At 35.3% G+C, this 27,558-nt stretch overlaps 1 protein-coding gene across 3 annotated transcripts in view; it reads left to right on the top strand.

Moving 5' to 3' along the window:
• LOC149801612 (furin-like protease kpc-1) overlaps positions 1–27,558 on the top strand; it is a 237,224-nt gene that overhangs the window by 27,284 nt on the left and 182,382 nt on the right. For all 3 annotated transcript variants that reach the window (XM_089955874.1, XM_089955873.1, XM_089955872.1), the window contains exon 2: positions 18–116. In XM_089955874.1, the coding sequence (XP_089812000.1) occupies positions 18–116 (99 nt within the window). The remainder of the gene's footprint in view (positions 1–17; positions 117–27,558) is intronic.

Here is a 27,558-nt window from a genome sequence, read left to right as displayed (position 1 = left end):
TCCATTTTTCATTCCAGATCATAGATGATTATTACACCTTTGTTCATAGAAAAGTTGCCAAAAGGTCACTATATCCAAGCAGCTACTACCATCGGAGTCTTGCATCAGATCCAAAGGTAAGATTTCTAGATTGCAATAGTAATATAGTAATTGATATAACAGTGTCTAATGCACAGAATCATATATTGTTGTCCATATGTTCTTTATTTTCCCGCCTGCATAAGCTTGGTGAAATATAGGTATACATTTTCTGGTGACAGTGTCTGATGGCAGTGATGATGGTGTCGTCAGCATTAAAGTTTTATGTTAAAATGTTCTTGTTTGTTAGATGTGGGGGGTGGGATACATCAACACATGGGAACAAGTGAGATGCTGGGTGTTTTGTCACATTTGTCTGACCTTTTTTTTATAGAAACAAAGCATATTTCCATAATTTCCTATTAATTGGTAAGTAAATCTGTTGCCACAGTTTTGGTTTCCGTGAAGGTATTTTCAGATAAAACAACTACCATTGATGACCAAGATATTCAATAAGCCTTGATGTATAGATAATTTTGATAAGGTAGTTGTTCTTGTCTGGAAGATATACAGTAGTCCCCTTCTTGAACGTCCCAGCGGCCACCTGCTTGTTACAGCCAGAATCCCTTGGTACCGACGATTTTGTATTCAAAAGTACCACTCAAGAACGGCCACCCCTCTTATGCGACCAGCGGCCAGCATATTAGTATAAAAATGGAAAATGTTTCGCTCACGAGCGACCACTTTTTTTCTTCAAATGTATCCAGAACCAATAATTAAGTCATATTGTGACGTAAGGTAGGTAATCAGATTATCTCTATTGTCTATGCATGTCTCCCAATGTCAAGTTTCCGTTACTGAAAGAAGTGTTGACTAAAGTACATGTAACAGTAATATTACTATTATATCATTGTCTATAAAAGCTGACATTTACAGGAAATGGGCTCAACAATGTTATGATAGAGTTTTGGGCTTCACACATCTGTCGAGTTCTTGTCTTTGATGATTACAACCGGATGTAATTGTCAAGATCATAGCAGGGTCAGCATAGGTAAAAAATAGATTTTGTGCATTAACACACACACACAGAAATTAGCCTTGTACTTGAACAAAACAGAATACCAGACAAAGACTAAATTATCATGTGACAACACATTTATCGCTTCCTTTATGAAGAAGGCATTTTGTTCACTCGACAAAAGTTGCATTTAGGTACAGTGTTCAAATTTGAACAACTTAATTTTGATAGGATGCAGTGGCTTGCATTCACAGACCCAAAGCACTGAAATATCTGTTCCATATGCCAAGGTGTAGATAGGGCCATCACCTTGGAACCTTGGCTAGTGAAGATGGGTTTGGTCACACAATTCTTTTTTCAACAGTCAGTGTATGTGCAGAAAGTATTATCTGGTTTCCTTACAAGAATACATGCTGACCTCCAGTTACTCTTACTAGGGTCTATGAAATCATTCTCAAGCAAATACTGAACTTCTTTTTTCAGACATTCTTATTTGAGAGCAATCACAGGTTTGGAATCAAGTTTCTTCGTCATGGTAGATTTCGTTTGTTCATGTTGGAACATCTAGAAACAAGTGCTTATATTCAAATAATAGCTGTTATTTGTTCATTCTTTTCTTGTTGCTGCTGATGTTAAAGTTTCTGGTCCAGATTATATTCATAAGTTCTGAATTCGAAGGACAGTTTACACCAAAGTCACCACAGTCTAATTTCATTCCATCGCTTAAATCCTCCCTTTGAGGGACAGGTACAGTTAAATTAATTGTTTGATTAACATGGCTAACTCTATCAACATACTCCTTTACCATATTTATAAGGCAAAGTTGTTTTTGTTTTCACTTTCTAGGAGTATTGATGATATAATTTAAATCACTTACTTTCTTTTCAACTGTGTAAGGACCATTGTACTTAGCCTGAAGAGGATTTTGAGGTAGGGGCAAGAGAGCCAGAACTCAATCACCAGGCTGAAAACTCCCTTCTTTTGTATTTTTATCATGCATTTATTTCATTTTTGACTGAGTAGAGTGCAGATTGGTTCTTGCAATTTCACAGGCTTTTGACAACTTACATTTAAAATTAGAAATATAGTCGAGAAGAATACTTTCTCTATCATCATTTGAAAGAAGTTTTTCTTTTAACATCTTCAGTGATCACAGACATAGTCCAAAAACTAGTGTAAATTGACTAAATCCTAAAGATTCTTTAACTGATTCCCATACAGCAAACAACAGTAAAAGAACACCTTCGTCCCAATCTTTTCCAGTATCAAAAACAAGATGACTAAATCATAGTTTTCAAAGTTTGATAAATATTTCTAAAGCCCTTTGGATTTCAGGTTGATAGGCAGAAGACTTAAATTGCTGGATGCCTAATTCATGCTTTGCTGGAAAATTCAAGACATAAAATTTTACGTTTGATCAGATTGGACAGATTGGGGAATAGGCCAAAGTTAGTAAAAAAAATTTATCAAAGCCTTTACTCTGGCTTTACTTTTAATATTTCTCATAGGAATCACCTCTGGGAATCTTGTGGATGCAGACATTATGGCCAACAAGTATTGGTTGCCTGATTTGGTCTAAGATAAGGGTCCAACACAGTCTACCCTTATTCTGCTAAATGGTTCATCACATGCAGGAAGAGGTTGCAGATGAGCCTTATGTATCTTCTGAAAGGGTTTACTACCTTTTGACATGTGTGACAGGATCTACAGTATTTAAAAACATCTCTTTTAATTTTTGGACAACAAAGTTCAAAAGATCCCCAAGTAACCAGCAAAAGGAGTTTCATGGCCAAAACTAAGAATTTCCAGTGTATTTGATTTTGGAACAACAATGGTGGCACTCTACAGTTTCGTTTTTTCCATAGGGTTAGGATTTTAAAGAAAAAGAATTTCCCCGGCTTTCCTCACTGGTTATACTGGCTATTTAAAAAAGACCTTGTATATCTTAGGTATAATGCAAAGAACCTTTAATTCCCTTTATTTTGGTGTATGACTGATGGGTGTACTATGGGTTATAGAGTATACAGCTTGGCCTTACTTCAAATGTGCACCTTTCAAAAAAGTGCTAGCTCTACTTGGTCATTTTCACTTCCTGAACTTCAGAGGTAAATTGTATAAAAAAGAGCCGATAACGTTTTTTACATTTTATATATTTGGTAATTCATTCATTGCACTTTCAGAAACTGGTATTGTCTAGTCTGGCAAAATTCATTTTCCCTATTTTAATAGCTGCTATGCATAGTGTACTTTAGACTAATTCAGACTGATTTTTTAACACAAGGGAGCAGTCATTTTAGTTAGCAGTGTGCTTAAATCATGTAAAATTTCCAAAAGTACAATATCCAAAAGAAATAACATCCACATTACATTAATGTAGCATAGAGGTATGCAAACATTCTGTCCACTGTGCATGTTTTAAATGCGAACTACTTCACCTTACATACGTCAGTCTCTCAAAAGTACATATTATCTGGTGAGTGCCACCAATTAGATAGTTCACTGACCACTCGTAACAAGTGCTGCAAGTGATCTCCATTTTCTCTTAAGGATCTCATGTGTGCAAGCTCAAATATCCATGCTCTGTTCCTTTCTGCTGAGCAAATATCACTTGTGGCTGAATAAAAGGGTTGTCGGGTCACAGAGCATGCTAAGGGATCAAGGTCAAACATTTACTGGAAGAGGTAGAACTCTGTTTGGCACTGAGCTAGGATTGTCAACCTGAAAACAATGTTAGTGCAGCTCCCTTTACAAGCCAATAGCTCATTTTATTACCCAGGTTATTATCAATAAGGGTGTGTGTGTGTACCCATTCAAAACTGCTGGTTATGCATCTTTGATAGTCTCTCAACTAGACTTTACTTGGACAGCCTTTATGAGAGTCTCATCCACCAAGACCTTTCACCTTTCACAAAAAGCTGGGCTGCCTGATACTGCTGTGCAAGTTACTTTTAAAACAAGAGATCATCTAGGACCTGAGACCCCCCCCCCCCCTACCCAATCAGATTTCATGTTTATCTAACCACCATTATTATAAGATGCCTTAGCAGGATTTGGAAAATTCTACGTTTCCCACTTCCCTTCATATATAGATCTCTGCAGTGTTTCAACTTACAACAAATATTTCAAGTACAAATGCTATTCAGCCAGAAGTATTGGCTGTTTGATAATCAAAACTCAATCTTCAACTCCTGTCCAGTTTCTCCTGACATAGTTACCATAGATAAGTTGGAAAATATCCTGCTACACATTTGCAACAGGTAAATATTAAATTATCAAAAATTGTTTACACCCCCCCCCCCCCATATGCTGATGTCATATGCATCATATAGTTCATATGGAGTCTCAAGCAGGTCTTGAATATGCTTTGCAATCAGATTAACCAGATTTTACTCTGCAGAGTGACATTCATATATATATATATATATAGATAGGCACATGCATGCAGTGTGATCCCACTATAACGTGGTGATTGGAATCCATGGAATTGATACGATTTATGATACACAGCCTGCGATACGATACATATCGATACACTTGATGGTCTTTCCATCTTTGAAAGGTAGGTGGTTCCCCTTTATGTATGTTGACATACTGGTATATTTATATGCAGTTCTCATCAATGACAAGAAAACGAAAATACTTTCCAACAGACTACTTGTTGGTTGTGAGTTTATTGTGTTTTAGGCTATTTAATGGTGGCTATATATAACTCAGTTTGACCACCAGGCTCTTTGTTTTGCACTGCATGAATGCTTTGAAAACTTATCACCAATTTAATGTCTAACTTAAACTTGGAAGACATTACCATGTTATCTTCAAAACAAAAGCAATAAAGTAATTTCAATCTGCAAAGAAAATCTCTTCTAGAACAAATCTGGGCATGGGAATGAGGACGAATAACAAAAAAATCTATCAAATTGTACTTCCTGCATATGCAAAAGACTGGTGTGGCTACAGGTACTGGTATTTATTAATGAAGAAGGAACACTATTGACAACACCCAGTCCTATTCTATAATTTAACAAAAAATACACAAGGTGATAAACTTAAGCTGTTTGAAATCTGCCCCCTTGCTGATTCTGTGGTAATTTTATTTATTCCATCAGCACCTTCATTCAATGGTTAAATATCTCTGCATAGAAAGAGAAATTCCAGATGTGTTCCCCATGCTGCCAGGATTGCATCTTAATGCGGACTTCACCCTATGTCACTGAAAGAAAGGGAGAGTAGAAAAGAGGGAGGGGGAGGAGGAAACAGTCATGGTTCATTATTTACCTAACACTTCATTACTCCACTATTTTAGAGCTCTACTGAAATCAAAATCTGTAAAAGATTGTATAAGTATTAATCGGTAAATTATTTCTGAGTATACTCTGTCCTTTATCTGTGTATGAATATTGTTCCTGTGCTTCCTTCTGAAAGGGTATATGCATAGCTAGCTTCATCAGCTTGAAGATGTTGGGAAACTGATCTTTGTGGCCTTATGTAGAATTTTCCAGAGCTCAGAGATTTGTATATTGGATTCATCTGCTCCAAAATAGGATTTTTCACTATCACAAACTTCTTGAATCATTAGTTTACTGACTACTATGCCAGATTTCTTATTTGTTGCATAATGCTGTATTAGGGATTTTAGTAAATCAATGCCATGGTCAACTTGTGCAGACAGAGGTATTCAAAATAAATCTTTACTTCTTAGTTTCATTTTTTTCATCCTTTTTTATTTAGTTTATCTTAATGCTGATATGCATATATGGTTTTGTAGCATATGATTTGCAGGGCTAAATTAATTGATTAAAAAATGAGAATTGCATTCTACTTTTAAATTGTCTGTATTTTAACTAGGCTGAGTATTCTGCCCTTTCTACATTTAATTTTGAAATACTGCTGAAAGGGAGACTGACTGTCATGCCCTCTATTTTTGTCCATCCAACATGTACATCTGACTTATATTTAACACCATTTTCAGGCTCAAAATCACTCACTGGTATCTCCATTAAAAATTTCACAGCTCCAGTAATCCAGTATACTCTTAATGTTAAAAATTATTGACATCATTACTATCACCAGCCAGTATTTGGTGAACGAATACTTAATGAATCACGCCAGAAATCAGACATTTTGGGTTTTCTAGGTGGCCTGAATTTTGTACAAGCATTTGTAAAACTTCTTCTTGGAGGGTTAAAACTATGCCACAATGCTTATTCCAGGGCACAATGTACCAATCAAATTTAGTTTGGCAACCATTTTTGTCATGCTTGAAGACCCCAGGTGTGTAAACAGTTGCCTGCCAAGAAAAACGGATGTAGCAACTAGAATGGTTAAATAAAATTGGTATACTTCATTGAGCACATTTTCATATGTGGGACTATAAACTAATTTGCAGGAGTTCTCGCACATCACAGTTCATGTTTTGTATGATTCACGTAATTGCACACCCTGGCAGAATATCTGTTTAAGTACTTTATATATCAATGACTTTAGAGTGAATTTTCTCAGTTGCTTTGCTAATAATTCCTGTCTGTCACGCAGAAAATAAGCTACACTGATTGCTGATTGGTAGTTATTATTTAATCTCGACCGGAACAAGCAACCACCAATAAGATTTGAACATAACATTTCACCATGTAACACACCGGTAGTGTAGCTTTCAAATCGACCAAAGTAGACAAGATCAAATTCACTGTAGAAACTTTGTGTAAAATTGGTTATTAAATGATGAGTAAAGTACTTCATTATATTCATTATGCCCATGGAACACATTTGGAATGTATCCTTTATGCTGAACATACCACTGGGATAAGATAATTATTTGGAATTGGGGGTGGGGGCAGATTATGAATCGTGTCACTTTGTTCGAAGTTTCAGATGGCGAGCGAGTATTCTCAATAGTCTTTTTCATTTTTACTAATAGAAATGAGTGCTTAGGACTGCAGCTGCTGTTTCAGATAAATTATATATTTAAATAATAAGAATGTGAACTAATAATATTTATTCATAATTGTTGAAGACTAAAAATACGGTATATATGGTAAGTATCATTTTGTATCAATTCACCTTCTCTTGTATCAATATGTGATTCGTTCCAGCAAAAGTACTGATGCATCGATATATCGATTAATCGTTTCACCCCAACAAAAAACGTGTTCCATTCACTTTGGAAAATGCAACAATCCATTAGATTACATTGCTCTTATTAAAGTTTGGTGCTGACTTTTTTGATGAAAGGTTTTTTATTTTTATTGAAGAGTGTAGTTAACTTTCTTTGAAGGATGCTTTTGTTATTGAAGTACTGAATGACCCCTAAACCTAATGAAAAGGATGCAACACTAATCTCTACTCTGAAACAAACATTTTTTTTTTTAAATTTAGAGATAGCTTTAATTCACTGGCAAATATATGACAGTGTTTAACTATTTCTGTAACACCTGCACAAAAGGACTTCCATTTCTGCTATGATAACAACTTCTCTCACTAAACAGCAAACAAAATTGCTCTGATCTTGAACTGTAATGAAGAAAAGCACCTTGCTTTAGAAGCCACTATGTTGACACCTTTGTTTGATGAGTCAAAATATAAAATGCTTAAACAGTGATTCACATGATTTAGAAATTATTTAAAAATTAGAAATTACATGATGGCATACAACATTGAAGATGACTTCTGATATGGGAAAAACTATGCTACAGAGCTTTGGTTACACTGCTGAAATGTCATGGTCACTGACTTAAATAAAGCCAGTTGGTTTTATGCATCATCTGTATTCACTAGGAAAGTAAATGACCGATTGATATTAGCATTTGAAGGTCATGATCAAGCTCATCAAGATCCATTGTGACTTCTCCGGTGGCCTGGAGGTTAGAGCATCTGCCTCGGATGTGGGAGGTCATGGGTTTGATCCCCGGCTGTGTCATACCAAAGACTTACAAAAATGGTACTAACAGCTCCCTCGCTTGGTGCTCAGTATTAAGAGGTTAGTGTTAGGACTGGTCAGCCTGGTGTCAGGATAATGTGACTGGGTGGGACATTATGCTACATGTCTGAGGCATGATGCCCCAGTGCTAGACATCACTATAAACTGTCACACTGCAGACATCGTAGCGATATGACTGGAAAAGTGTTAAAGCTACGTTAAAAGTCCAAATCACACACACACACACACACAAAATCCAATGGGCATTACGTCCAGAAAGAAGCAGTCTGCTAGTTCCTACATACTGGACTATTAAACAGTGGGTGGTAGTGTAATCTCCATTAACAGTTTCCCAGTTCCAGTAATCATCCTAGGAGTATTGCATATTGCCTGGAGTTACAAATAGATATTAATATACTAAAAATAATGTTTATTTGTCATCAAGTCATCTTAAACAGTTCCAGTTATGTCCAAGTAAAACACAAATGCTTATGATGTGGAAGAAATGATGTGAATTCTCGTTTTCTCACGGGATACCAACTTGCTAGGATTTCATAGTAGCTACAAACCAAAAATATAAAGACGCATCATATATTCTTAATGTAGAAACAATAGGACTCGGCGACTTGCCATAGTTTAAGTACAAATGAAAATGTCATTTTTAAGTGTTAAGTGTAATGGTTATTATTTGTTTGTTTCTTTAGCCCACTGAAGGCTCCTGTTTTCAAACTTGATTTTGATTCGTTTAGCATTGATTAGGATCAGTCTCATTCTGTCTAGCATCAAGACTTTATTTCCGGGTAGTTCCAGTTCCATAATTACTGGAATGTCTTGAAGCTAGATTATTATAATTTTTGCCAGAATTTTATACAAGAGACAGTTTCAAGCTGTTTTCTCACTGCTGTCTAAAAATTTGTGTATGTTTAAAAAAAAAATTGGTACTTTGATTCTATTTAAATAGAGGTAACAAGTTTTAGTATACTAATTTATTGAATAAGCACCCCCCCCCCATCATAGACAAGACTGTAATTACAGAAGGATTTACACAGTTCATCCTCATTATATTTAGGCAGTGGTCCTTGTCAGTCTTAAATATGCAAAGATCGATCAAAATATGGTGGTAAAGGTATAGAGCTTGGTTGTTATATATCTGGTGATTTAAAAAAAAAATTATGTTCTTATCAGAGAATTATTTGCCTTTGGGCACAGGGATGTCAAATAGGTCAGGGGTACTGTCCTGCATGTTGCAAGGGGCAACATATGAAGCCAGATCTGCAGTGGCTAAATGATTAGGATGTTGGTCTCATGAATGAAAGGATGTGGTTTCGAATCCCACCATTGGATCATTACTCAGGTTGGCCATTATGGTGTGTCTTTGAGCGAAGCACTTTACTCCAAATGTCTTAGCACTAAATAACCCTTTTGTGCTACTGTGCTGTATGACACGAAACCAGAACCAACAACTTATTGATACTGAAAAAAGTACTACAAATCAGGTTCATTGTCCACTAGCAGTGTGCAGGTCATTACTGAACTTTCATATTTTAGGAGGAAGAAATAAAATCTCATTTAAAAAACACATTGCAACACATGTTTCCTATGAATAATAAAAGAATGATCATAGCAAAAATGGTGGTGAGGTATGTTTCATATATATGTTTGTATTTCTTCCACCGAAAATACGAGTTTAATGTCAGTGAGCTTTGGCTGCTGATTATCATATCATTTCTGTTTTCTAAATCGGTTGTACAATCTGGAAAACATGCCAAATGGTTTTATATTTTCATTTTTGATATCATAACTCTAATTGGATGAGTTATTTGTAAGTGTGCCTTGGTGCATGCAAGGAAGGCGTTGATAAACATAAGATAGAACATAACATACCTCTTTACTGGAGAATGAAGTGTCAGGTTTCTCCCCTCCTGCAGTGCATATGAAGCTGAAGCTATCATCACACATAATTTTACTTATCTATGGCTGTTTGCCCATCCTTTTGTTGCTCTTTTTTTAGGTATTTAAGAAGTTTTCATAAACTTGTTTTGCTTTAGTAGCAAGAATTCTCCAACTGCTAGATTGAAATAATCAATTTATTTGTATTCTGTTATGGTATCTTAAGAGTGCTGTAGTCTGGGTTCCGACCTTGTTAAAAGCTTGCTGTGTAGTCCATATTGGGATATTTTCTAATATGCACAATTGTGCTGAAAATCATCTGGGTAAAAATCATGCATCGTAGTTGTAACCCTGACCTTTATTTCTGTTAAACTTTTCCTGCAATTACGTTTTTTTTAAATTAAGGGGGAATTTACTCCCTAACTTTTCAGTGCTAGAATAGACACTGCTGTAATGACATCGTGTTTAGTTAAGGACCCTAATAGAATGGTCCCTCATTATAAAACCCCTCATATATTGACATTAATGTTTCCTACCTTAAATATTCTCAGCATGTTTTTTTTCTATGTTTTCTAATTTCATGGTGTTTGTGTTTGTAATCATATCATTATATGTTTTTTATCTTATAGGTGTTGTCTCCTGTTGTGAAGCGCTTAGAGCTTCTAAAGATTAGGCGCTATACAAAGTCCTCATTATTATTATTATTATTATTATTATAAAATGTGGGTAGGCATATGACTCCCATGAATTAACTCATTTACTTCTTTCATCATCATTTACTTCACTTATTGTGAGATTTTGTCTGATTAAAACCAACTACCATATACAGTACATAAATGTTGGACATAATAATGCAATGTATTTGCCAAGGTTTTTAATGTCAGATATGAAGGAAATTAGCCTTCTACTAAAACAACATGAGTATATAGTTACCCACCCTCAGGAGACCTTTTTAAAAGAAATGTTAACATAAACAACTTAACAATATTTAAGACTTTTTCAGGAAATATTAATAGGGCTGCCAGAGGATTATCCATCATATTATTGTTAACAGCAAAACTCCTGTCAGCCAAATTAATCTCCATATTGCTTTACAGGTTATAACCGTTCTTGTGCCCATATGCCAAATTCTTACACATTGTTCAATATCTCTTCTCCAAGCAAATTCAATGAATGAATCTGATCATGGCCATCTTTTATCAAACAGTTAGCAACTCCTTTTCTTTGACTTGGTGACTTTAACAACCACCATACATTTTGGGGCTGTAAAGATACATGCACCAAGAAGAGAGGAGAAAAAAATAGAAGAACACAACCTTTGCTTTTTTAAATTATACATTATATTTGATTCCTGCCAGGAGCCCCTACTCATCCTTAGTTATGACAGCTTGCAGTCCATCTTTTGTACATGACTTATTTTAGAGTTTGTGATGATCTATGTGGGATTCACCATTGTCAAGTATACTAAAGAAGTAATGCTACCAAACCTCAAAGCTAGAGAAGAGATGGAAATTGAACAAGGTAGGTTGGGAAAATTTTAATTCCTCTCAAAATCAAAATGTGATAGTTGATTGTTTTGATTATGTAGTGGATCCATGGTCCCTATTTACAAAGATACTCCAGGGTGATGCTTGGGATACAATGCTAAAAGCTTTGACAATTCCTAAATGTGTCAACAAACTATGGTTTTGATGATGCATGCGAAGTTGCTACCAGGGAAATGAAAAAGGTCCATAAAATTTTAATGCCAATCCAGCAGCAGAAATTCTGTATAAACCAAGCTGATGATCATCATACCATTAGAGGAGTCAAGAGGAAATCATGGAGATCCAGTGTCCCTAGGTTGAGTTCTCATTACTGTATTACTTCAGTATGAAATATAGTACCCAAAAAACCTGTTGGCAAAGATGAAGCAGCTGTATCAATCAAATGAATATGAAGAAATTATCATAACTGTACTAGAAATCTCAAATACATTGGCTGAAACAAAATAATTATTCTGAAAGCTTCTGCTGTGTTGAAAATCTTAAAGAAAAGTTTCCTCTTAATTTCAGGTCATAATTCTAAAGATTACAATCAAACTTTCACTATCTGGGAACAACAAGACTCTTTTGATTGAGTCCATGACACTTTAGCAGGACTAGATGATATGCACTGTCAGCTTTGGAAACACATGTACCTGATATAGCTGTCAGTTCATTAGTAAACATTTTCAGTAAAGTTTGGGAAACTGGTAATTTTCCATAGTCCTGGTGACAAACTGTGATACCAGTACCAAAACCATTAAATTAATGGTTCGTACTGCATATACTAAAATGAATCTTGACTGTATAATGGAAGTCGGAGTCGGAGATTTGCTCTAATACTTCAGTGTCAATGCCAGAAGAATCTTAAACATAACAGCACACTTTATGCATGTATGTTAAGTACATATAGATGTTAAAAAGTTTAGGTAAAAATTTTTGGAGTGTTTGATATATGGAACTTTAAGCCAAGTAAAAAAAAATGTCAGTTTTACTGTAACAGTCTTGAGCAAAGTTAGATAAGTAGGTATTTGTTTTGTTTAAAAAAAGGTTTGATATATGAATTTGTATCTTCCATTTGACAAACTGAAGATAAATGAAGTATTCCAAGTGGTCAGTGCTAAATACTGAAGTGACAAAAGAGTAAGGAATAGACCAGATGTGAGGATTTTTGGAAATAACATTTTCTGACAAATATGATATCAGAAAAAATGGACTTGGTGGTTTTTTGCAGGAGTTGGTCGTGTTACAGGAAACAGAATTTTTAGCACCAGTAATCTTACCTTGTTGCTATTGCATAGCTACTACATTGCCAGGAGGAAAATACATGATTAAACAATACAAAATTCCATCCTTCCATTAGGTTGAACCAGAATCTTCAGGAACACTGAATCAGCCCTGCATATTGGGCATATGTGAAAGACCCTCAGATATTTTTCTGATGCCATTCAACATTGTTTATATGAAGATTACCTAGTTGCCTTTACATAGGTCATTGAGCCAACAGCTTGTGTGCTAAATATATTTTGCTATCAGTTTTTGTTATCACTGTTTAATTAAGATCATTCAAGTTTTTTTAGACCTGTTCCGTACATGTCGTGTATGTCTTGGCATTTTATTTTTCCCATTTGCGGATGTTAGTAATTCAGTTCATTTGTTTTATATTTGTATTTAAATAACATTTTCTAAGCTGCAAGGTTAGGTGATTGATTTAAGATTTCCTTTCCTTAAATTTTTGCAGTGTACTGACTCATTTGCCTATCATTTTATTTCACTTTACCTATATCATGAATTGTGATGGTTTGTACATGGTAAGCAGGTTGCACACCACTATATAATTTAATCGACCATAAAACTTGTTTATCAAAAACCAGGTTCTTTTAATTTTTAGTTCAGATAATTTTTCCTTACATTAGCAATCGTAACCTACTGGTATTTTGCTCATTCCTGCATAGTCCCATGTTTTAAAAAAAAACAAAAAGACACCTGGTTAACTTTATTATTGCTTTTATAGCCTGAAAAGCTTTGCTCCATTTTCACTATTTATTCTTAGTGAAATACTCACATAAAGTGTCTTTTCATTGAACAAGTTATATTAGTGTAGACTTAGTTCGTGCTTTAATTGGTGCATTCAAGGTGTTTTGAATATCATTCTTTTTTCAGCATCTTTATTTCAGGAACAAAGTCTAAGCAAGTTGTGGGTAAGTGTGGCTACAAGAAATCTTGGGACAAACACCCCACTTGTATATCCTGTATACACTGTATAAGGACAAATGATCATTCATTTTGTAGCCTTTGCTCAGACATGATATGGTATTTCATTGAGAGTCAATGAACCTACCAAGTGAGGAAGAAGGTATCCTCATCTTCATTAGTTTTCCAGGCATCTTTCTCTGAGTTCCTTGGGTCTCAGAGAAAGATTAACCAGGTCTCCTACTAGACTTCTACTAGAACAAAAGGCAAGGTCATTATTGACCATAGCCTCGCATGGCTGACCTCTTTTCAGCAGCCTCGTTCTGCCTGTTGAAGGAGAAATCTCAGTTGCCAATTGCTGTCCATTGTCTTTTTTGGAAGTAGTGGCAAAAGCGTTTAGGCATGCATTGTCCTTGTCAGCAGAGCTTCTCCACCTCTGCAGGAATGTGACACTGGACACATCCAATGTCTTGCTAGAGCACAGTAAAAACCTTCTGAGAGCTGCCCCACTGGGAGGCTGAGATTCTCTTCAGAGGGCTCATCTTTCATCCCTCTGTGGCTACTCAGGATTTGTGATACCATTAACACCAGTCCCTTACATCAACTTCTGGCTATAAACCAGCCAAGAAGCAGACTCATACTGACCACTCTGAGGGTTTACCAGTTAATTTCTTTAAAGCTATGCAGCCCAGTGAAAGCAATAACCCAATATCAGAGCTCCCCCTTGGCAGGTGGGATCAAGAAGGATGTGCCGTAATTGTCAAGGGAAGAAGTTTGCAAGGCCTTCACCCTTTTCTAAGGACAAGGGTGGACAGCCCTGATGTCTTGCTCTCCTGCAGATGATACATCTTGCTCTGGCTTCCATTGGCGCCAGACTAAAGCTCTTTTTGTAGCCTTAGTTGGGCATAACAGTCGATGGTTGGGTCCTATCTATCATAATAGATGATTACTGTCTTCAGTTAAAGGATCTCCTTCCTAATAAGGTCTCCCATTCGCTTCTGCCAGTTAAATATGGTGCAGCAGAGAGGGTGTGGAAAGACAAATCTCTGGCCTTTTGTTCCCATATTCAACCTGGTTTTCAAGTAAGGGGGAAAGTCTCATCTAATTATTGACCTTTCCTCCTTAAACAACCGTTTAAAATGGAAACCACAACCTCAGTCAGGAATGCCATAAGACCTGGCAATCAGGCAGTCTCCATCGATCTTCAGGATGTGTACTTTCAGATCCCTATCTTAACTCCACACATCATAGGGCTTTTCAGATCATAAGATAGCATAAAGAACACAGACATTTAGAGATCTTGCATAAAACAAATTATCAAAAAGTTTTGTCAGAAGAAAGAAAATCATAGTTGTCATCAGTCAATTCATATGATCTACTAAGAGGTGTATGTATGTATGTATGTATGTGTGTATGTATATATGTTTAATTTGCATTATTTGTTATTTTTTTTAATTTATTTCATTATATACTTTTGATAATGTAACATTGTATGTTGGGTTTGACCTTATCCAAAATCAAGTTCATTTTCTACCTGACCTGAATCATTGATTTTGGTTTTGTAAACAACATGCTTATCTCAATCTGAATCTGAATCTTTTTAGAAATTCTGAATGAAATGCCAGGTCTACCTGTTGTTTACTGCATTTTATAAATATGTTTAGTAACAGACTTCTAATATAACTAAGATTTTATTTTGTAAACATTATGAACTTTTCAGAAGGAAACTTTCCACAGGGTAATAAGTTGGTTTTAGAAAATGCTAATAGTGACCTGCAGTCAGGTAGGGGACTATATAACCTTGTTTTTCTAGAAATTAATGATTCACACTTAAAGATCTTTGCAGAATCAGTTGTATTATTGATGTGTCCAATAGTTAATTTTGGCTGGAATTGTATTTATTCAAATTATTTAATTAAATTGATTCATCTCTTGAAATACGAAGTGCTCAAAATAATATTCTTCAACATAGGGACTTGGTATTATTGTGAAAATCAAATAAGGCACATAAACACTTATCATTTGATTTATTTTGGAATGCCACTAAAGTTTATTCAGAACTTTAATTATGAGGTCTTGTGTTAGAAATTCTAGGATTATTTGGGATTTAATTTGCAATAACATAAATTATTTTTTGTTACATTTTCACTTTGTATTCTTGGGTTAATAAATTATGTTTTGAACTTACATAGCTTGTTGCTTCTCAGTCTTCTTTACCACTTATTTTAAGATCATAAGTCATAGTTCATTCCTTACTGACAGAAACCACTGATATACTGGTACAGTGACAAAATACTGTAGTATGTACCTCTCGAAACATACCATGGTAAACTGGTATACTGGTAATACTGTGGATATCTAGTATTGACAATGTAATGTTCATGTTATTTGGATCTGCCTAGTAAGCACTGATTTCACAAACATGAACTATTATAAAGCAAATATAAACAAATATTGCTTCCATCATCATGATTAATTTACAGAAAAAATTTCATGTTATACTTTGCTTTAGTGAGTTCTGATAGAACTTAAACAGCTGCCACAGAATATTGTACTAGTAATATCATGTGAGGAAAGTTTTGGGGTTTATTTGTCATAGATGAAATGTGGAGTCAAAGGCCACTACACAGTGGTGGGCTGGAAGGAAGCACCAATTTAATGATAGCCTTTGTGTGCAGGGGCATGTGTTCCTCCTAATTAAGCAGACAGTAGAATAAACACATCTTATGGACATGCAGCCTACCAAATTCAATTAGTTTAATAACCAGTCAGTATTACCCAGCATCATTATTGGGCTCCAGAAATCTGGTAGTCATAGTTCTGTGAAACACTTTGTGATCCATTCGTCCATGTAACCTTGGCTGTTATAAAGCTATAGTTATTATTTTGATCTTTAGTAACCTTTCATATGAAGGTTTAACTTTTTTTTAATAGAAATATTTAACTTCTTATATTTTCTTTTATTTATTCTCACCAACAGTCAAAATTTTATGGTGACATTCTCAGATAAAATTGCCTATTAGATAAAATTGCCTATCAGACTGCTTTTTTCTTTTATACATTTTGAGTTGTCATGGTAACTCCTCCAAAAAGTATAAACATCACTGGTCATCAGTAAGACTGAAGGGTCTGTAATATAAGGAATACTTGAGATGCCATTTTGAAAACAGCACACTTGTCAGATGATAACATTTCACACAAAAAACATTTTTTCATTCCAAAACCTTCCAATTTATTAAAACACAGTTTCCAATAATCTTGTGTAGAACACAATATTCTTTTGATAGGAAGCTTATTTCTACAAACCATAAATATGAAAGGACTTAGGAAAAATGTTTTTAAAAAATACTAAGCTGTTTCTGGTGTACTTGTGGAGATGATATATGAAGAAATCAAGCTGTTTAACATCAGAAAATTCTCCAGTTTTGATCTAAACAGATGAAAATAATGCTGCTAATGGAAGTTAGTTGAAGAAGTCTGTGATCAAATGTTACATTAAATTCATTCCCAAAATGCCAAGTGTGAAATTGTATTATGTGAACTGATTCCAAGAGAAGATACTGTGGTAATATTTGATGACAAATGAATCTATCTGCCACTTGGCAAGACAGTGTAAGTAGAAGGTTGTGTGCAACTATGATGACTGCCTTACAGATGGTTATTTCGATAGGAAACTTTATGGCCAAAATGCCATGGTCCATTTATATTATATAAATGTACTGGAACACTTGTTATGAATATTCAAGAAGTGGTCAACATTGTCAGAAGTTTCAGTGACATAACATGTAGAAGAAAGGGTCGAACTGTTCATAGCAGAAAAAAAGGTGTAAAGCAAACATTGGAACAAACAGGCACAATACATCATGGGATGCAATATATGTGGTGGAGCCAACCATTCTAGATACCAATATCACCATGAGAGGAACTTTAGATGCTGGGTTTGTCATTTTCTCGATTACAAGGCTAAAAATCCATTATACTAATGGACAACAGGGGTTAGGCAATGACACTGACCATAAGAACACTACCAGTAATGTCATTACTAGGGATGGTAATACCTCTATTACTACTGGCAAGAATACTTATGTTGATAAATGTGACTACAGCAATCTGGAAATATCTTGCAATGTGCAGACTTACGAGCACAATATGAATCATGACAAAAATCATACAGATGCATCTAACATTAATTTACTTTTAAGTAATGATATCTCCTTGAGGGCCCCATCAAGAAGTAATATCTTGAACTTGGGGATAAATACAAAAGGTATTACAGGTGGTCTAAAGCGCTCTCCATTACGCATCACTGCCATCTCACCTTTGTCTGCGTGGGTTCAAGTCTAGGATTTGGCCAATGTGGGTATGTGAGAAAGCTTGCCAGTAGATTCTTGTGGGTTGGTGGTTCTTCCTGGAGTTTTCCTGGGTTCTTCCTCCACCATTAATACTGGCTGCCATGCATAGCCTATTGTGTGCTGAAAAATGGCGTTAAACCCTAAAACAACAACAACAAAAGGTATTACTATAGAACATATAAATATGCAAGGTATTAGGAACAAAATAGATCAAGTAAGACTTTTACTTACATCACTAGTAAATAATGTACCTATCTTTGAAATTTCTGAAATATTGTTAACACATTAACCCCTAGAGGTTTTTGTCGTTTTCGTCTGAAATTTGAGTAGGAAACACATTTTGAAAGCTATTTCTGAATAAATCCTAAAACACCAACTTTCAGGTGATCTTCCAATAACATACTGCCTAGTTGTGTTAGAAACATCATTTTTCATTGGCTAATTGCCTCGTGCATGAGCAGAAGGGTAAAAGTTGGAGTTCTTTTATTTTTTTAAATTTTATTTTGCTTAACAGACCCATTATTTTCATATCGAGACCACTCTTTATTCCAAATGCCCATCTTATCCTACTTTTTGCAAAGGTTCTTCTGTCTGTTTGCAGTTCATACTGGTCTGCCTTAGATCTGAGACCAAAAAGTCTAAAATCCAGACACAAAATCGATTCCTACCACGGGCAAATTTTGGGTAGAAAAATATCAGGTCCAAAAAATGAGGTTTTACCCTCTGTATTTTGTAGTGCAACTAGAAATTCCAGATTTGTTGGTATCATTGTAGAGCTACATCTGTCTACCTTTCTATAATACCACCCACTTTAGTGTATCTTACATGACCTTGACGCTACAGAGCTCAGCAGTAGGCTACTACCTCCTGCCACTTAAACTCGTCACCAGGGGTTAATGTGTTAAAGGAGAATCATTTATACAACTTGTTGTTAGTCAATAATTATGATGTACCTTTCCACAAAAACAGGAAAACAGTAGATGGTGGACTTTTGGTTTATGTTAGATATGGTATAATAGCAAAATAATGTGAAAATCTAGAACTGAATGAAATTGAGTCTGTCTGGATACAGATTTATTCACAAAATTCCATACCCTATTTTTGAGGCTTTCGTATACAGGCCACCTACATCCCATGTAAATTGGAATGCATATTGAATTTGAAATTGAAAAAATTCTGTTGACGACAGAGAATATTACATTCTTTGTGATATAAACAAGGATATACTACATGAATAGATATGTCACAACTGGGCCTGATTTTAAGGAACCTTTTGAAATGACAGCACCAACTTTCTGGTGGCCAAATGGTCTAAAGCGCTCACCGTTATGGATCACTGCCATCTCACCTCCATTTGCTCTGATTCTCACATTCTGCCAATGTGGGTACGTGAGAAAACTTGCCAGTAGCTTCTCGTGAGGCGGTGGTTCTTTCCAGGGCTTTCCTCGAGTTCTTCCTCCACCATTAATACTGGCTGCCATGCACAGCCTATCTTGTGCTGAAAAATAGCATTAAACCCAACAACAACAACAGCAACAACAACCATCCTTATGATGGACTTGGAACAGATTCCATGGGATACTGTGGCAATATTTGATGACCTAGAAGATATCTTAGATACACTGACACACGTGTTTGAATGTAGTCAATGAACATGCACCATTAAAAATGCAAAGAATAAAACATCATCAACCAGGCTGGATTAATTCAGAGATATTAGATGCTATTAAGAGGCTACTTGAAAGCTTCATGTTGTGAACAGTATAAAATTTGTAGAAATAAAGTAACAAATATGATTAGGACTGCAAAAAAGACAAAGTATCAAGAAGTTTTATTGATGAAAATAAGATAAACCCTAAAGCAACTTGGAGACTAATGAATTAGGAGCTTGAAAATCCAAGAACAAAACTGATATTCTATCTCTGAACATTGATTGTGTATGCACAAATAACCAATTACAAATTGCCTGTTTGCTTAATTGATTTTTTTGTGAATGTGGCCTCAAACCTTAAAGAACCTAAAGTTGTATCAGATCACTTGTGTCTCCAAGGATTTTGTGCTGAGAGGTCATCAGAAGATGATAGATTGTATTTTATTATTAAACTTTTGTTTAAAATATGTGCAAAACACTGACACTAACAAATCAACAGGGCTTGATGTGATAGGCCTGAGGCTTTTAAGGCAACATCACCTGCTATTGCAGAGACGAATGTAATCATAGTCAGAAGACTGGTAAATTTCCACAATTATGAAAAACTGCTAAGATAACTCCACTCCACAAAGCAGGGTAGAAAAAAACACTTAAAAATTTTCTGACAATTTCTATCCTTCCAACTCTTTGATCATAATATACCAGTACTAAGTGCGTACAAGTACTGGGCAAAACCAGCTCAATTAGATGCAAAAATCAATTTCGGGAATACTTTTTTTATTTTTATTTGTTTCTTGTTTTTTTTGACCATGGAGGAAAAAAGTGCTAGTGAGAAACAGAGACAGTTGGCTTACTGGAAACTCACATTTTTTGTGTGCGTTATCTCCATGCCCACTAACTTTTCCATAATAGTCAATCTGGTTTTAGGCAAAATTATTCTTATATCAATGATTGACACATGGTTGCTGGCTTTACATGAAAGAAAGTTAGTTTGAGTGTGATGGTTTGATTTTTAAAAAGCATATGATTCTGTTGATCATGATATTCTAGAAAAAGTAAAAATCTACCAATGTAGTGACACAACTTGCAAATGGTTTACTTCATATTTGAATGACATATTTCAGAAAGGGACTTTACATGAACATTTTTCTGAAAATAAAAGAATTAACTGTGGTGTGCCACAAGAATCTCTACTTGGACCAATTTGTTTTTCTTTCATAAATGATCTTCCTCAACAAATAAGCTAATTTGCATAGGTAAAATACACAAAAGTGGAACAACCCAAGTTAGGTAAATCAGAGATGCATGTTGAGGCAGTAATACTAATAGCAGTTACAATTTGTTGCCTTGAATGAGTGTTTATTATAGATTATTAGGTAGTTAGTGGTCTGTGGTGAACTTTCTTTCAAGTCAGATTTGACTCCATAAATAAAATGCAAACATGATTATTTATGCAGCTGGAATTATAAAGTAAGGAGTAGTTTGGAAATTTGACCAATTGTTTAAGGCAAAATTTTAAAATGCTGTTGTGATTCTGGGGAGGATGAGACCTCTGTATATCAAACATATCCCAACAAAACTAGGGCGGATATTTTATACTTTGCATATAGTGCCACAACCATACCGACATTCATCATTCTGGTGTGTATGAGCAGCTGTTGACATAGTAACACCACATTGCATTTGGACAGTGGATGATTGCAGAGCTCAATTAACGTGTTTTTACGAGAACTATTAACAGACCAAGTCAAAAGAGAAGTACTTTTCTTTGATTTCATAGAGTGTGTGTTTGTGTGTGTGTGGTGGTAATGTATGATAATTTAAGTAGATATTTTTTGTTTCTGTTTATTTTCTTTAGGTTTTAAAATGGAGATAAATTTCTCACATTTATACAGCATTACTTAATTTGGTCACCTGCAGTGAGACCCTTCCCTCACCAGGGGATCACATTATACACATTATACACACTACTGAGAGTCTGTCTCAAAAAATCCATATACTGTATATTTTCGCATATAAGCCCGTTTGCATATAAGCCAACCTCCCCAAACTGAATAGATATCAACACTAAAAAGTGCATGACCATGTGTCCTCAGAAAACTAATTCAGAACACACGTCATAGTAAACAATACTGAGTGCCTTATGAGTTGACAACAAGGAAAAAAGGTCGGATATCCAGTGAGTGGATAATAGTTGCCACATGTACGTTACTGTGAGGCTGCCTATTTATGCTGAAGTCGGTCCTTGTTTTATGCTGCCCTGCCCACAAGAGATTCTGCACTTGGTACATGCAATAAGTTCTAAATGCATTTATTTAGGCAAACTTATATTAACAAAAATACAATAATGAAGTTTCAGAAATAATGCTCGAAAATTATGCTGATACCGTAAAAGCTGAGTTGTAGTTTGCTTTCATGTAAACGACCTTACACCATACCTGTGAACTATAAGGCCTTCAAGGGGAAGAAAAAAAACCTGACTTTTGGGGTCTTCTTTGCATACCTCCCGATTTCATAATATCTCCCAAGTTTTGCAGAGAACTCCCAATTATTACATTATGTCTTCGATTTTCATTTCTCTATGGAAGACATGTTCTTTTGTATCACCTGTGAATATTGTTGTGATGAAATAATTACTTTACTTGAAAGAATTCACCTCTTCACTAAATTTTGTGTTTTTTTTCCCTCTACAACAATACAAAAATCAGAAAATAAACCAAATAAAAAATAAAAAAAATAAAATTGTCGCAATTAATTTCAGTCCCAAGAATGATCACTAACTCCATATGCTATAGCGCCATTTTCACTGAAGAAACTTACACGAGTTAACACCTGGCATTTTTATACAGTACATATGAACTTTAAGTACTATCGTTAAATTAAAAGAAGGAATGAAAATACATACCATGCAGCCTTTGTGTCCTCAGAAAACTAATTCAGAATACACATTTCATAGTAAACAATACTAAGTGCCTTATGAGTTGACAACAATGAAATAAGGTCGGATATCCAGCGAGTGGATAATAGTTGCCACATGTACGTTACTGTGAGGCTGCCTATTTATGCTGAATTCGGTCTTTGTGTTATGCTGCCCTGCCCACAAGAGATTCTGCACTTGGTAAACAAACTGCAGTGACAACACCTCTCCAAAAATTGAAGATCGGTGTTTTTGACATATCTGGATGAAAATCACCTGACAGGGATTGCCAAACAGGGCTGCTTTCATCATCATCAATTCATGGAGCACATCAACTAAAAACATTGGATTCATTTCCAGAAGTTGATGTTAATTTCGAATTAAAGACATTAATCCACTTGAAATACCATTGGCTTTCGTTATAGTTTGTAACTGGAATTTCTAGATACAGGTTTATGTTATAGTTCTGCTAGATATGCAGTTTCATCATTAGTCATCCTACTTCTCAAACCATTCTAATTAATAATGGTTTACTTAAGAGATTTAGGAGCGGAGTCTTCATTGCCCAGTCTTCATTTCCAAAGTACTTGCATGTGTGTTGTTGTTATTGTGGGGTTTAACACCATTTTTCAGCACAAGATAGGCTATACATGGCGGCCAGTATTAATGGTGGAGGAAGAACCCAGGAAAACCCTGGAAAGAACCACCGATCCACGAGAAGCTACTGGCAAGCTTTCTCACATACCCACACTGGCTGAATCCGAGACTTGAACCAGCGCTGACAGAGGTGAGATGGCAGTGATCCGTAATGGAGAGTACTTTAGACCACTTGGCCACTCGGGGCCCCTCTTGCATGTGAGATTTGTACCTAGTGTTTAACTATTTTCTGTCTCTACAATGCAATGACCACTTGTCCTTGCAGAACCTTACTATGAAGTTTGCTTTGTTTTCATGACGGGTGTCAGACACTTCACCTTATGCAGACAAATAGCATTACTTTTGGTGTTAACAATGTGTAAATACACATTCCTTCATTGCTGAAACAATCTACACCAGGGCACCATGTGGAGCCCTTTGTTTTGACTCCTATCTGTATGAAAAAAATTGTGTTGTAGTTTCTTTACATTGTTATTTGCAATGGACTAAAATTTGTAAAATTGAAACACAGTTATTAATCAGCACACATCCCCCATATAAAAGTTACATAAGGCACAATATCAGTCTGGATACAGACCATTGTGAGAAAGTCTGGTATTGATACATCTGTGTTTCAGGCTCATAGCACAAGGGATGCTTCTGTTTCTGCAGCTTGTGCCAAAGACACACAATTAGGTACAATCTTTTATTTTCAAGAAAATTATATGACAAACTCATTACAGACAAGACTGAATTCAATAGGTCTTGTCAGCATCCAGAATTTCATAATGTAGATAGATGTAGTTTTCTTTGGGTTATCTGGTTTACTAACAACACCTACAACTGTTTTTTGTTTTTATTTTTTTATTTTTTTATTTTTTATTTCCTGTTAATCTGTTCCATAAATGGAAGTCACTCTGAAATCTCATGGGATCACAAGGCACTTATGGGGGAAGTGAAATTGATAAATTAAATCAGACTTGCCAAGTTGACATTTTATTGTAATTTTATGAACTCCATAAGTACCTTAGTGATCACATGCCCACCCTTGACAGTGAGGCTTCCATTTCTTGTGCTCTCAAGACTCATCAGCCATGTGACCAGTGTCATCTCATGTGAGCACTAAGGCACTCATGAGGTTCATGAAATTACAATCAAATGTCGACTTTATAACTCAAGTTTAATTTATCAGTTATATTGGCAGGATTGTTTATTGGCTCAGTTGTGTGTTTGCAAACTTAAAATCAATAAATCCATAATAGCAAGTTTCCCTTAATACTCAATCATTTAAGTTAGTGACTATTTGTTGTAATATTAGTACCTCAATAGTAGATGAAAGTGAAGTGATTAAAATAAGAGTTATGTAGTTACACTTTAATGGTGCTTGTACTTAAATCTTCCCTGTGCTTAAAATAGACCATAACATCATTGTGCCCAGCTGCCACCATACTGTTTGCGGACAAAGCACAGAGAGACGCTTAGTAACACGCTGTAATTTGCGACATATATGCAAAAATAAAGTTGTTTTTATTTGCACATCCCTCACTTTGTAATTTTTTCATTTATTCAACTATATAATATATGAGTTTTTTCATTAATAATTTTGTACATTTTATTTCTTTGTCATCCTTTTGTATTGTTTTCCAATCTTCATTTAGTAAAACTGTCCTGTGTGCATATTATATATGTATGTGTGTATATATGTATGTATGTATGTATGTATGTATGTATGTATGTATGTGTGGTTTGGATTTTTAACATAGCTTTAACAAGTTTTCAGTCATATTGTTGCGATGTCTGCAGTGTGACAGTTTATAGTGGGGCATCATGCTATAGACATGTAGCACGATGTCCCACCCAGTCACATTATCCTGACACCAGGGCCAACCAGTCCTAACACTAGCCTCTTAATGCTGAGCATCAAGTGAGGCAGCTGTTATTACCATTTTTATAAGTTTTTGGTATGACTTGGCTGGGGATAGAACCCATGACCTCCCACATCCAAGGCGTGCACTCTAACCACTAGGCCACCTGAGTGGTATGTATGTGTGTGTGTGTGTCCTAAATTAATGTGTTGAAACCAATAATATTTATTTATCTACTTTCTTTTCTTTTCAGTTAGCGTTTGTGTGTAAGATGTGTATTATTTTAATGGTGGCTGTTGTCATTAGGGACAGCAGTTTTTGTGTTGCTGTTTCCATCAATACATGTAGAAAATTATACCTCCTGACAAAATTTAATTGGAAATATCTTTTAATTAAGGAAATGTATTATCCACATAGTATAAATATAATCAACCAGTCCTGCTCTTTTCCACACCATAAATCTGACGAATATAATGCATTCTTATATGTTCTAAACTCTCATTCAAAATTAAGATTTGTTTGTAAAAGTCATTGAAATAAACACGTACATTTTCTTTCCTCTTTTCTTAACTTTGTTACCAATTAACACATCAGAATCAGAAAAGGTTAATAAAATCACTAATTCATAATACAAAAGGGCCCTGAGTGGCCGAGTGGTCTAAAGCGCTCTTTGTTACGGATCACTGCCATCTCACCTCTGTCTGCGGCGGATCGAGTCTAAGATTCAGCCAATGTGGGTATGTGAGAAAGCTTGCCAGTAGCTTCTTGTGGGTCGGTGGTTCTTTCCGGGGTTTTCTCGGGTTCTTCCTCCACCATTAATACTGGTTGCCATGTATAGCCTATCGTGTGCTGCAAAATGGCGTTAAACCCCACAACAACAACAATCATAACACAAAAAAAATTGATACATTGTTTTTAAATGCATGGAATGCATATAAAACATTTCTAGATTCTACATGCATGTCACATGAACTAAGCAGAGTGTAATTTTGTGCGCTAAACAAAATATAAGAAATAGTCTATTTCCTACATACATCCCTCTCTATGTGTATGTTTAAACATGAATAAAATATAAGGCTACTTCATTGGCATTATTTAACGAGGTGGGGGTGGGGTTAGCAGTTCCCTTGGAATTTTCATCTCAAAATATTCAGGGTATATATCGGTGATGAAATGCAAGTATGATTTGTACAGTCTGCAGGCTTAAGCACCACTGTAACAAAATATTGGAATGCACATGTATATTCAGATTAACAAATTTAACGCCTGGTACATGGTTTTCAGTTCGAACAATAACACGGTAAAGATTACACTGAACGCCATTACACTGGCGCCTTGTCCGAATGGCTATTCTTGGAAACTGATATCACTGCATGTGACATTTCACAGAGGTAATAAGTACAAGCACCATTTGGAATTGCTTAGCTCATAAGGATAAATTTTACAAGTAATTTCCTAATTAATATTACATTTTTGGACATTCTAATGCACATTAAAGGTTGCAAAGGAGTGGATATATGGCTTTAGTATGGTTATAGAATTTTAATTCTGTGCATTTTGGTATGTTGGTAAGGGTCAGATAAGGTCTGCAGTTAACATGATCAGACCCTAAGTTTAGTTCTACAAAGGATCTTTAGGGGATTCTTTCTTTGAAGTCTTCTAGGATTCTTTATAAGCTAGGGTCAAACTAAGTGCAGGGAGACAGTAATTAGAACTAGAAGCATTAAGGTTTAATTAAATATAGAAAACAAATACTCTCTTGTGACTAATTCCCCTTAGTGCAGTTTCATTAGATTATGTGCTACAACTGTAGGATGCCAGCGGGAAGCATAATTATCTTACATGACCTGACTGTTGTCTCATATCACATGCCATTGAAAGCCTTTTGATTCATGCATTGCCGCTTTAATTTGCTTGTTTGGTGTCATCATACACATGGCATCACAACTGTCTATTATTTTATCAGTTTAATTTCAATAGTTTTCTCGTATATCTTCATTGTAACATCATCTCTAAGTTTACTCCAATTTATTTGGTGCAAACCAAGCATTATACACTCCTTCTAAATATTGCAACATTTGTAAATGGTGCTATTTTATTTATAACCTATGCTTTGTAGCCAGGAATATTAAAAAAAAAAAAGTTTTATTTATGCAGTTTCACCGGAGTCAGAATTTTGCATCAGACATGAGGCTTTGCTGAGTATTTGTGGAATTTTTTTATCCCAAAGGTGGAATTTCCTATCCAACATTGATACCTATGAAGGATTCTTTTGCTGTTTGAGAAAAGAATACAGCAAAAAAGATGTGGATATATGAAGGACTTGAGGACAAAAGGAAAATATATGAGTGTGGCATTTTTAAAGTGTTTCTATTGAAGCAGAAAAAGTTTCTCCTTCTCATTTTTTATTCATGACACTGGAAGGCACAGTGAACCCTGTGTGCCTGGTTCCATATTACAAGAAGTGTCTGGAATGATGTGAGAATAGCTGATGTTATTGGATAGAGATCAGTATTGAATGGGAACTGTGTAATAACTTATGAAGCCTCAGAACTAATTATCTGATTATTATTTGTATTAGT

This window comes from Sinohyriopsis cumingii, chromosome 4 (assembly GCF_028554795.1).
Source record: "Sinohyriopsis cumingii isolate HCF-2022 chromosome 4, ASM2855479v2, whole genome shotgun sequence".
Lineage (NCBI taxonomy): Eukaryota > Metazoa > Mollusca > Bivalvia > Unionida > Unionidae > Sinohyriopsis > Sinohyriopsis cumingii.
The sequence above is the reverse complement of the archived record's forward strand: the minus strand, read 5'-3'. Positions and strand labels throughout refer to the sequence as shown.